The 12785-nt window shown below is 41.4% G+C and overlaps 1 protein-coding gene across 1 annotated transcript in view; it reads left to right on the top strand.

The window, feature by feature from the left end:
* Positions 1 to 1514: 1514 nt before the first annotated feature.
* Positions 1515 to 12785, top strand: part of srrm3 (serine/arginine repetitive matrix 3) — a gene marked incomplete at both ends in the record, with an annotated part of 38107 nt that continues 26836 nt past the window's right edge. The window contains 2 exons of the mRNA XM_079248223.1: positions 1515 to 1810; positions 11103 to 11204. Of these exons, the coding sequence (XP_079104349.1) occupies positions 1515 to 1810; positions 11103 to 11204 (398 nt within the window). The remainder of the gene's footprint in view (positions 1811 to 11102; positions 11205 to 12785) is intronic.

Below are 12785 nucleotides of genomic sequence, written 5' to 3'. Positions count from 1 at the left end.
TGGATTTGGATATCACATATTTTTTTGTCTTTGCTTCTACTAAAACAAAGATCCTTTATGGGTTTTTTTTCCCCTCAGAATGTCATCTTAAAACCCCTTTTGATAGATAAGAGCTTTTCTCCCTATAGTCTTCTGTAGACAAGCACTTGCAGATGAGAGATTGCTGTCACTGAATATGAAGTGCTGATTTACTGTATAATATATGCAGAGATGATGCCTCCTGCTGTCCTACCACCTGTTCTGTCAGCTCATAGCAGCGTTGCTACGCACACGTGCACGGCTCGTTTACCAGCGCGCAACACTTCAAAACACAAGCATATCCCCATTAACCAGTCAAAGACTAGCAGAAGCAGCTCAAACACATACAACAGCCTGACTATGCAGCCTACGCCACACTCAGTGTGCCCTCAGTGAATAGATAAAAGAGTTGAGGGTGAGATGTAGATCTGGAGTCCATCTAGATGCAGTGTCATCCCGACTTGACCCCTCCATGTCTGACAGTGATAAAGTGCTTCAGCTGGTCTTTTTAGGCTCCTTTGTGAAAATTGAAGCCATTAGTTTTACAGAGAGGGAGGGAGGTAGAGCTGGACATCTGAAGCTTGTGGGCAAGCAAATGCCTTCCTCTCCTGCTGCACGGCCTTAAAAGAACAATCCATCTTGATCAGAGCATGGTCCACACAGCACTTGTACCAGACGCCCTTTCATTCTAAAAGATGACAGTCTCATTACTTCAAGAACTAACGAGCCAGAAATGGAAAGGTGAAAGAAGTCCAAACCAAAGGATGTATTCATTCTGCATCAGAATCAGTGTTTTCCTCAGACCTGCTTTGGCTGTTTCACTGCCACAGACTTCTCAAAGGTTCATCAGTTTTTTGACCATTTTGGCACCAAGTCACCATTTCTGCTCTCAGACTCTATATGTAGGATATGTTACCTTTACAGTTCACTAAGTCCCAGTAGATATAGGAGTTTTAAAAGACGAATCACTCTTCCTCCTAACTTGCCTGGAGGCATTTGAGGGCTGGTGACTCACGGAGCAGAAGTTACTGTCAGCGATGTATCTGCCCATGCGTGTTTCTGTCTGCAGCATGTTGCTGTGTATGAATGTTTGCAAAGTATGCTGCTCAGTTCAAGCCGTGCAGCTTGTCATGAGATGTTAGCCTCAAATTACATCCCACTCACCTTTCGGTCTCCAAATGCTTCTGGCTTACAGTCAGTGTAAATGCGTTGCAGCACAGACAAAATGTAGATATTTAAAGTACAGTGTATGTGTGTAGGATATTTAATCATGTGGCAGCATTGTGGGAGTCACAAAGGGGTCTTTCATTAAATGCCATTTGGTAAAAAATGGAGAAATGTTTATAATTGTGTGCAAGGCGAATAGAATGAACAGTAAGAAGTAAATAAATCAGAAACCCCTGTCATGCAGTGATTTTTCCAAGCTTTGCTGCACTGCAGTGTTCAGCTGCTAACCCTTTGCCTCTTCATCTGCGTCTCCACAGATTCAAGTAATCATGTATGATGCGACGAGGGTGCCACCTCCCAAAGATGGTACAAACGGGTTGGCCCAGCCCATGGTCCCTGGAGCAGAACCAGGAACAGCTGCGGGATCAGGGGAGCCACCGTCAACTGCAGAGCTGCAAGCTAAAACTGAGGAGGGAAAGCCGGGTACGGAGGAAGAGGAGGAGGAGGAGCCGAAAGTAGAACCTGTCCTAGTGAAGAAACCACACAGAGAGATTCTGGACCATGAGAGGAAGAGGAGGGTAGAGCTCAAATGTATGGAGCTCCAAGAGATGATGGAGGAGCAGGGGTAAGTTGCTGAGCGACAACAAAGTGTCATCACCGAAATGCTCATCTCCCCTCAGCTTTAAGGAGCTTTGCTGCTTTTCCTGCAGATCCAAATGTGATTAAAGTTTAAAATCACCAAAAATAGTGCAGGTTTGGAATAATGATGTGATATAGTATGTGATGTGGCTCAGCTTGAGTGTTTAGATAGCTGAATATCTGTTTGTAAATGTATCTTTATGCACATATGTCTAAAGCTTTGGGAGTTTTGGAAGTCAGTTGAGGTGAGTTCCTGGTGCTACAGTAAGCTCTGAAACAACAGAGCAGATTAAAATGTAGAGGATTCAGGCTGCATAGATTGTAGCTTGACTTTTGATGAAAGTATTATAGATTATAGAATAAATAGACAAACTGTTCTGTTCCACATGTTTGTCTCATGAAGTAATATTTAAAAACACAAAGCTTTAATTTGACATAAAGGTCAAATCTTGGACTATTTCAATTTAAAAATATCAGATTAAAGAAATCAATTCTTTTTTTTTTTTATCAGTTTTTCCACCCATTTGCTTTTGTTACGTGGATGCAAATTAAAGTGACGCTAGATGTGAGATTGCAGCTTTAAAGCCACCAAAACCTTCCTGCTCAGCACCAAACAACAGAATATCGCAGTTTTTTTTACTGGTTTGGGAAAACTTGAATTGAATCTAAAAATTGAATCTAAAAATCAAATATCGGGATTTTTCTTAAAAACTTTTACAATCGATTTTTTTTTTTTTTTTGTCAAAAAATCTTTTTTTTTCGAATAAATAAATAATAATCCGTTTTAAATTTTTTGTCATTTTTTTCTTGGGCGTTATGACAGCAAAATGATGGTCTGACTACTGTGTTGTTTTTTCTCATTAAAATCAAGAAAAATGACGAGCAAAAAACAGTTTTCTGCATTTTTAAATTTTTTTTCTACAAAAATCAGCAATATTGAAGAATTGTGAGAAACGCAATTTAAATCGAATCGGCACCCAAAAAATCTAATCGAATCGGAACAAAAGCATATCGTCACAGCCCAAGTGAATACTGTGAAACGGGGAATCTAAATACCCAAATATTTCCCTCAGGAGTCTGCAAAGTCAATACAGATTATAAAAGAGTGAGTATGGCTCTGAGGTTGTCATAAAAATAGCGTTTTGGAGAATAATTAGCTGAAACAGAGTTGTATAGGATGTCCCATACAGCAGCTTCCTTTGTAGTCAAATAATGTTTGAGCTGGTTTTCATTGTGATATAATCAGTGTATAACATACAGAATAAAATTAAAACTTTGTTTAGTTTGAAACACTTGTACAGAAGAACTTCAGTGCACGCTGCCAGCAAATCAGTTTGTACATTTCTTTGGTGCTTGTGATAAGTGTGAACATGTTTTAGTTCTTGCAAACCTTTATTGGATCCGTCGCTACAACTGAATAAAATACTGTCATGAAAACCACATTTCAGTTTCCAGGTCAGTCGAGCACAAGACTTTGGGCTTCCTTTAGTTCACTTTTAGGCTTGTTTTTTAGAGATTAGGTTGTTTGCTTTTGTCACAAGATCTGGCAACATTTGTTGCAGCAGCTGAGACAAGCAGACTGCAGGTACAAAGAAAAAGGTTCGGGAGAAAACCTGAAAATGCTCCATGCTCTGAAAGATAAGGATAAGATGAAGAATGAGCTTTCAGTGGGTGCAAACGTAATTGTGGTCATGACTTATTCTTCATAACAGAATGACTTTCTGTTATGTAGACATACATAACAGACATACGTAAACTAGATTGAACATCTGATATGAAAGTTGTGCTAATGCTGTCATCTGAATACTGATTTATTTAGTTTAAGATAAATCCTAATACTTCTATGTTTGTGCACTTAGCTTTTGACATGTATTGTCTGACTGCTGAGCTCATTTTCATGTCTTAGTGAAAGAGATGACAATAAAAAGAAGCCGCAACAATGAAGTGGAGATAACAGGAGGAAATTGTTTTTTATAATATGGCACAGTATGGAAATGTTATCGGTAGGTGTGATCTGTCATTATTACTACTGGAGGTTGTTCTAGCCTTTAAAATAGTAATAATAGCATAAAGAAGGGTTTGGTATAAGGAGAAAGACCATTATAGCAAAGACTTGGTGTTCCCTGTTTGGCCAGGTGCCACAGTCGGTATAATTCACCATCAGCAGCAGTGAACGACCATATCCTCATCACAACTCTGAGGAGCTCTTGCTTTTTTTGACAGGCATCAATCATGCCAGGGGATGCAAGAGTGCTCCCAAGTCAGGCGTTAGACTAACTCAGATAAACTGCAAGATGCTGGCAATATAAGAGTGTGAGAAACGGTCAGGAAAAGACTATGTCCAAGAAGTTTTCCGGATTAAAAAAAGTCTTTAAAAAGCTTATCATGGTTCCACATTCCAAGTTTTGCCAATACTTAAAATATGCGTCAAAAGCTGTAGCTTGGATTAATAAATGTTTGCAATGTTACCACGGAGACGTTCAACGAAGAGCAAAGGTCAACCTGGTGTAGGCTCTCTAATTAGCATCTTGCACAAAGTTACGAGGAGCTATGGAAACGGCTGATACGGCAGTCACCCATAATCCACAATCTTATGGCTTTTCCCGAGTGGATTTACTCAGTATAAAACACACACACACACACACACACTGCTGCTTGAATAGCCACAGCTTGTAGGCGGACGTCAGGCTGGCAAGGGCCGTAATTAATGACAAGCTCTGTGATCCTGTGTTGGTGCAGAGAAAGCTGACTTTCTGACTGATACTTCATGACATTTTACTCAAATCACATTTGTCATCAACAGAAAGCTTGCTTTGCAAGGGATGGGTGATTTAATTGAATTAAAATGTAGCTAATTAGAAAGCTTTTTTCATTTAATACATAAGAGGTTGCAGAGAAATCTTAGCGAGAAGGTGGCGCTGGATCAGAACAGCATTTTTGTGCGCTAATTTTCTCGCCATCTCTCTTTTCCTGAGCACGACTACTGCTGTGAGGCACTGTGGCCTCATTAAGACTGCCCACTAATGGTAAAGCTACTGCAGTTCAATGTAGCTGAAAGCAGATAAAAAAAAAAAAAAAAGAAAAAGGGGGGGGTGGGGGTGGATTGAGGGCGTGCACTTTTCCCCATCTGTCAAGATCCACTCCTTTCCTGGCCAGAAGCAGTAGCTCCTGGGTTGGGAGCGATGTAGAAGAGCCAAGACGTCTGGTTTAACAGTGTAGTGGCAGGCAGCAGCTTGGCTAATTAAGACAGAACACAGGAAGACCAGACACCCTCCCAGACCAGATCCACTCACAAGCTCAGCTGGCAGACAGTTGCACACGAAGAACTGCAACCACTAAGCTCAGCGTTCAAGTTCTGGACAAACTCGAGTCATCTTGTTAGGCTACAACAAAAGGAGAATGTTGTTTGCCAGCTTGGCTCAGAGTGGGTACCTTTGCCTCTCTCATTCCTCATGTGCCTCTTTAAATAAGTGTGTGCAGGATTAAAGGATAGTGGGAGGGGGGGCAGGTGAAACAGTATGCTGGAGAGAGAGAGCGCAATGTCAGGCATTAGACACAATTAAGATGGCGGCTGCAGTCTATTTTCATTTGTTGTGGGTTTAATCCAGAGGGCTCAGTCTCCACTTCACCCCTTTCAGTCCTGACTGAGGATGAGGTGAAGGACTGGAAGAAGGGGTGGTGTTTGGAAAGTTGGATGCCTGCCTTCTTCTCTTGCTCAGCCAGAATGGCAGATACACATCTCTTTCCTGTGCACCCCCTCGAGTTCAGCCGTCCTCCTGTGAGAAGACCGGGATAAATGGTCTGTCATGAGTGATGGCCTCACCATGGGAGCCAATTAAACTGGCTCAGCGATTAAAGGAGTCTGTTCATTTAGCTATCCAAAGCCTGGCAGCTTGCCCCGTTCGTTTGTGCATTGAGTGCTCCACTGCAGCAGGGAATATGGCCATTTTAAGTGTATTAGATTTGCTGGAGATTACATATATCAGGTCATTGGTACATGACGTCTGTCTGGCACAGCATAATGCGTGATCTGTTTGAGTAGGTTTCAGATAAAATGCCATGTAGCTGTCCTCTTTTTTTTTACATCAAAACATGGCTTTGCACTGATTGTCTCTAACAATACAAAGAATTCATTTAAAGCAGCTTTGGGTATAAATAACACAGATCACTGACCAATTTTGAGCTCAGGAGATGATCATCATTCGAGGGTTCAGACTCCATGTCAAGCGTATTTTTCTACGCTAATTGAGCCATAATGATTGTGCACAATTTAAACTCCTGTGGTGTAGGAGCCTTTTTCCAGATCTTTGATCAACTCTCTTCATGGGGGTTTGCTCAGACTAAACTGCAGGGCCAGGAGCGTGTACAATTAAAAAAACTGAACCCTATATTTATGTCTGCTGCAATGCAGACATAAACAAAGAAATGTTTTAAGTTTTAGAGAGGCGAAAAGCTTTATTCATCCATTAAAAAAACTAAAACAAGCATGCTTATACTTAATGCATCCTCAAAACCATTTGTAATGACTGGTAAAGGGTTTTGTGAATCAGACTAAGCCAATGTTTGCCATTTTATAGGTAAATAGGAAGGTTGCACATCACAACACATAAAGGCACAGAAATGAATAGAGACAGCAAAGAGTCCGTTCAGATATTGCTGAATTCTCTTTATAGTCTGCCAAACAGGCTTTCCTGCACATCTAAACTTGTGTTATAAGACAGCAAACCTGTGTCCAGATACATTTTTAGAGAAACATTCTCAGATAGAAATGTCCATTTAACACGTTGTTAGTAAAGGATACCGAATTCAACTCTAAAGGTCAATGTTAGACATGAGTTTCAAGTGTTGTCATTAGAGGTCCACAAGAAGATGAGCAATCAGAGTTGATAGTTTGAGGCGCTCCAGCCCTTGGTAAACTTGCACTTATGGCGAGGTGAAGAGGGCTACTTTATAAAGAGAAAGAATGTCGACTCTTTTTATGTAGCTTTCCAACAAGAAATCTATGACCGTGAGCGAATCTACTGAAAAAACTCTCCTCTTGAGAGTTAAACCACTGCAGCTTTCTGTGGGCTGTTTTAATTCTGCTCATGAAATAGATATGTGGGGGTGTTAAGGTTCCACTTCCCATGTTCCCAGCACCGTTCAATCTCGCTAACTACAAAGCTATCACTTTGCTCCCTCTGCTCTTTCTTTCTTTTTGTTGTTTTTTTTTTTTTTTTTTATATCAGGATTGATTCCTGCAAAGTTTCATATGTGTACATCGCCGCCTTGGGACAATTTGGAAAGAAAACCCTTTAGGCTTGGGACATAAAGACCTCACTGGCGGTCTAAATGATTAAAATCCCACCCCACACTTTGGTACTTCTCCTTGAATCAGTGCGGATTACCATAAGGACGGTCCTGAGGCCACAACTATTAATTTAGCAGATCGTGAGTTAATGGGGGGAATCTGTGGGTGCTCAAAGCTGTCTAATTACTCTAATCAAGTTCTTTAATCATGGTGATTTTTCATGGTGACAGTGGCATGGAAAACCCCACTCAGATAAATGTCCCTCCACCAAAATCTCCAGGACTTGGTGCGCTGTAAGCAGTAGACTTGGGCTAAATGGCTTTCATTTGGCTCCACTTAAATAAGCCTCCTAATTGTTTCTCGTAGGCATGTACACACAAGTATGAAGGGATGGACAGTTACACAGTTCAATACCCACTCTCGCTGGGAGTGAGCACTCCAATCAACGCTTCTTCACTGCAGTTTTGGGGCCGAGCGGATGGTGTGTTAGGGGGTAAACAGCCACCTTTATAGCTGTGTGAACGGCTGAATAAACATGCAGAGGAGAGACTTGTTGTTTCCGTTTGCCTGTCCTAATAGCTTCTGACAAACATCCAATATGAGACCACTTACACAGATTGATTCAGAGCTTGCTATGGATCGTCGCCCAACTTCACCGCAGAAGTTTTGCAGTCGTGAATAAAAGGAAGTTTTATCCTCTTTCCTTAAAGCTCCAACATCTTAACAGGATGCTGTGGGCATTCCTATTTCTGCTGAACAGATAAGCAGAAAAATGAGGCAAGAGGAGGCCAAAATGCAAAGTAACATCCCAACAGGTGTGTGGCATCTGTTTAGCCACAACCATCCATTGTGTTCCTCTCTTTTATCCAAAGCAAACAGCTGAGAAAATGACGGCTGCTGGAGATTTAGCTGGGGGCAGTAACGCATACTGAAGGCTCCTGCTCTGTCAATGGAAAGCCATGAATATAAAGTGTTTGGACCCTCCATTGTGCTGAGTTGACAGCTGCGGGGCTGAGAGATAGTTACACAACAGGTCTTGACGGCTCCGTCGCACCAACCGGTTTCCTCTTTGTTGGACCATCTTCCAGCTATTTCCACTTGCCATCACACTTCTCTTAATCTCATTCTCCACACTATCAATGTGCTGATAGCAACCAGCTCAGAGCACGTGGTACCGGCCGCTATATTTAGTCTAAGAAAAGCAAACTCCCCTCAGACTTAATTTAATTTCCAAGCTGATATGAGCCGCTGGTTAATTTACAGTTCAGCTTATGGAGCCGATGCGGCGACGATCTGCAGTGAAGGAGAAGGAAGGCAAATATGTTGCCACAAGCAGCAAACTAATCCTCAGTCTCTTGCTTGAGAAAAGTGGAGCTTGTGTTGAGGTTGACTGTTATATTCCTCGTCTTAAACAGTAAACGGGAAAAACAACTTTAGCAATATATTACAGATAGTTAAGTTGACAAGTTTTAGAAGTTTTATCTTTGCACACGCTTGTCCATAATGAAACAGCAGAGAACACAAGCGCCTTGATATGCATATTTCTACTCTGTAGACGCGTTCACATACTGATCTCTCCATCTGCAAAAATCTATCATCTTTTGTTTCTTTTGCTTTTCTATCGAATTACATCTATGAAATTACTGAAATGTTGTTAATGAGGCCTGACGCAGATCTGAAATGTATCAGAAAAATCTGACCCAGTTCAGTTTCTGAATGTAATTTAGGATGTTGCAGAAATATCAGCTGTTGGTTGAGGGTGTTAGTGTAGAAGGTTGTTAATGAGATCCAGTATAAATGGTCCGGTGAAATGCTGTGAAGAAAACTAATATCACTTGTGAACTGCTCTCCTCACACAAGAGGAACTTGTTTTTTGAGTCCAACAGCAAGTGGAGAGGACCGTCTTGAGAAGAATATCACATGGTAAATAGTAAATGGACTTGTACTTATACAGCGCTTTTTTTTAGTAATGCAGACTACTTAAAGGGCTTTACTCTACTTGTCACATGTAGGGCTGCTCGATGATGACAAAATTTATAATCACAATTATTTTGACTGAAATTGAGATCTCGATCATTAGACATAATTTCCCCGTTTTTTTAAACAGCGCTGCACGTCGTGGAGTTCTCGACTTCGTGTCGTGCATTATAAACGTCTAATGCACGGTTCCGAGTTGTTTAATCCGCTTTCATAGGAACTATTTTATGTTGGCCTCGATGTATGTTTTATGCCAAACAACCGCTGTCAAGCTACAGTGCGTTTCTCTGATTCACCTGTTAAAAGACAGCTGATCTGAACCAGCTGATTAACGCGTTGCTATGGTAACGCCCCATAACGGAGGGATATTACAGTGATTTAACTCAACGAACTATGTATACGAAAATGATGCAGACAGTTCTCACTGACAATGGTATAAACTATGTTGTAGTGAACTTCAACAACCTACTGCAGTTATTCTACATTGACCTGCAGCCGGAGCCGACTGAGACTGGCCGCCTGGGAGTGCTTTAGGACGGGAGAGGCTCCCGCTGCTCCTTCCTTACAGTAACTGCAGAACAATATGTGCCTTCAAGCCAGTCGCCAAAACACCAGAAACGTCTCTAATAACTCCAGTTAAAGTTTCTAGATTTGTTGCTTTTAACAAAAAAGTCGCCAGATTTAGTGAGAAACTCGCCAAAGTGGTAACAGTGTCTGAATGAAAGCAAAGCGGCTGTGGGAGGAGTTTACAGCACAGCGCTGCAATGCCAGAGACGCTCGATTAGCAGCTGAAGACAGCAGGAGACGAAACTGCAAAGAGAAAAATAATCGCACCCTCTTATTTTTATGATTTAATCGCCCAACCCTAGTAACATGCACCCATACATACACGAACTGATACACACACACTGGGGGGGGGTTGGGGTTCAATGTCTTGCCCCAAGACCCTTCGGCTTATAGTCAGGGGAGCACATGCAAAGTAATCAAATGAGAAAATAGCACAAATCACTGTGTATGATGACTTCAATCTGCAAAATGATTGTGCTGTAAATGGAGATTTTTTTCTATCTAAAAGTAAAGAGATATCCTGAATCTTTATGTGACCCTCCTCCTTCCCCATATTATCAATCTCCCTCTGGAGCTAATTACAGTCTGTAACCTCAGTCTGAATAAAGCATGGAGATGGTTTTAGACTTTTTGTGTGTGTGAGGAGGTATTTGTATCCAGGGCCACGTGTGTGTGGATCTCATTGCCTTGCAGACCTGTCCTCTGAGAGTCTTAAGAATATAGTCTGACTTGTTTGGACAGGTTGCATGAATTATTACTGGTGTTTGTAACAGAGCTGTCACCGCTCTTGCTGTGACAGCCCATGCTAGCTGCTGCTGGTGCTGTCTACAAATTGTGAGGTCGTATCTCAAGGCCGTGTGCATGGGCAATATTTGCCAGCTGTGATTAATTTGTCATGTATACACACCGTTAAGACTGAAGTGAAATTACAATGTAACAGGTCAGTTTGCTGCTGCTCTGTTGTACCCACAATGCAACTGAATGCAGACAAAGCCTGCTGTTCAAAGAAAATAGATTAGAAAAATTACAGCGTGACACTAACAGTCACTTCTTTTGTGTGTGTCTGCGGTGGTCTGCAGTAATTTGTCTTTGTCAGCTTGTTGAGAGCTCCTCATGCTGCCCCAAAGATCCTCTCAACTCAGCAGGCTACGTCGCAGGCTGGTGTGATAAAACATAACATGCTGTGGGGCTGGAAGTGACAATGAGTCATCAGAATGGACGATATTTGGCTGAGTGTTTTGGGTCAGAACATGATGAAAAGACAGGCTTTGCCGTTCATTTGGACGACGAGGGGTGACAGCTTTGCCTGTGTTCACTGCTGCTATTAAATGTTCTGCCTTCAGTTTTGGATTTTTCCAAGTTTGTTTGCCTCTGAAGACACACAGGCAAAGTTGCAGATTATTGATGAACATGTTTGTTTTTTTCTTTTCTTTTATATTCTCAGGTACACGGAGGAGGAGATCCGACAAAAAGTGAGCACTTTTAGACAAATGCTGATGGACAAAGAGGGAGTCATAACCAGAGAGGGCTCTCACACACAACCAGTGTAAGTTACTCAACATCTGATTGATCAAATGTTTGTGTGTTTTGATTTCTACCAGCTCAGGCTTCAACTGCATCATTTAAAAAAAAATATATATTTTTTTTTTTGCTTTGATGCTAAAGAAAATGAGTATATATGCTTTTTAACCTCACATTTGCATAACCAACCGGCTCCATCGTGAGTGTAATTGTTTACATACCACGTACAAAACATGGCTTCTTTTAGATATCAGTCCAGGTATCTGTAGCATATTTTTAATTTATATTTAAAGTGGTGTAAAGAAGAGATTAGTGGAACTCTTGAGGTGATTTAGCCGGTTTTGAAGAGACTCTGCAGACATTAAAGGAATTGGAAATAAATTTTGTTCAAAGATTAAGTTTGAGCCAGGAATGACCTGAAGTCTCTCACTAGTTTTATGTCCCAAATATTCTCAGATAATTCTTTAAAAGGAGCTCTCCACATTATTTTTTTCTCCTTGAGGTTAAGGCTCAGTTATACTTGTGTGGCGTCTGCAACAGTTCGGTTATGCCATCACTGCTGTATGCCCTGCGTAGGTCCGCAGTAGCTCACCGCGTCCCTCTCCCAACCAGATGTGCAGCCCGGCCACACTAATGCGGTGATGCAGAATGAATCCCTAGTGATTGGTCGGTTTGTGATTGTGTGTTTCTGGATTTTTGGTTCTCACAGCTGGGGAAACCTGCAGATCCAGAAAAGAAAATGCAACGTGATGCAACCCTCCAGTCGAGTACATTTGCACATTTCATCTGCATAGCAGACCTAACACAGACACCACACAAGTATGACTCCACCTTTAGTATTACTACTTCTTCTGCTGAACTGCAGCCATTTGCATTGAAGCCCATAATATTTCAACCCTCTGGTGACACTACACAACCCAGTTTATTCATTTAAACCAGTCAGTGGAAACATGTATGATCCATTCTCCTTTTTTGTGGCTTATCTAAAGATGACCCCAGATTTGCAGAAGTGAATGGACACTTGACTACAGCTTTTAATAACAGCAATTCATAGAAACTCAAAAGAGCATTATGCCTGCCATTCCTTTCATGTCCTCAAGCAATCATTTCCAAAGAATGTGGACCATCATTAAAAAAAAGTTCAGCATATTTCAATTCATATCTTTGACTTTTGACTGTCCATGCTTTTCATCAATACACAGAACAGATAAAACCTCCTTGCTTCTTAAATAATTAGTGGCATTTTAAAGTCTTTTCTGAGCCCTGCTGGAAGCCATTGAGGCATAGATTGGCATGATAATTGTCAATTTCTTTAATGCTCAAGCTTTAAGCAGGAGATTGGAGGGAGAGATGCTTCATCTTACATGAGGGAAATGGAAGTAAAGCTGTAAAAATGAAAGAAAAATGTCCGCACAGTCCTCATCTAGCTCACAGCAAGACGTACAAACACATTTGCAAAGGTGTCTGCCACAGCCTTAAAAATAACATTAGAAATGACAGCAGCAGGCATGTTGGACCTCCCGAGTCAGTCCATCACACTGAATGTGTGGGTAATGGCATGGCGATGACCTGATCTTCTGTGTGTGAACTTGTGACTGGTAATGAG

Source organism: Telmatherina bonti, assembly GCF_933228915.1.
Source record: "Telmatherina bonti genome assembly, chromosome: 10".
NCBI classification, from domain to species: Eukaryota; Metazoa; Chordata; class Actinopteri; order Atheriniformes; family Telmatherinidae; genus Telmatherina; species Telmatherina bonti.
This window is presented reverse-complemented; position numbering and strand designations above follow the sequence as displayed.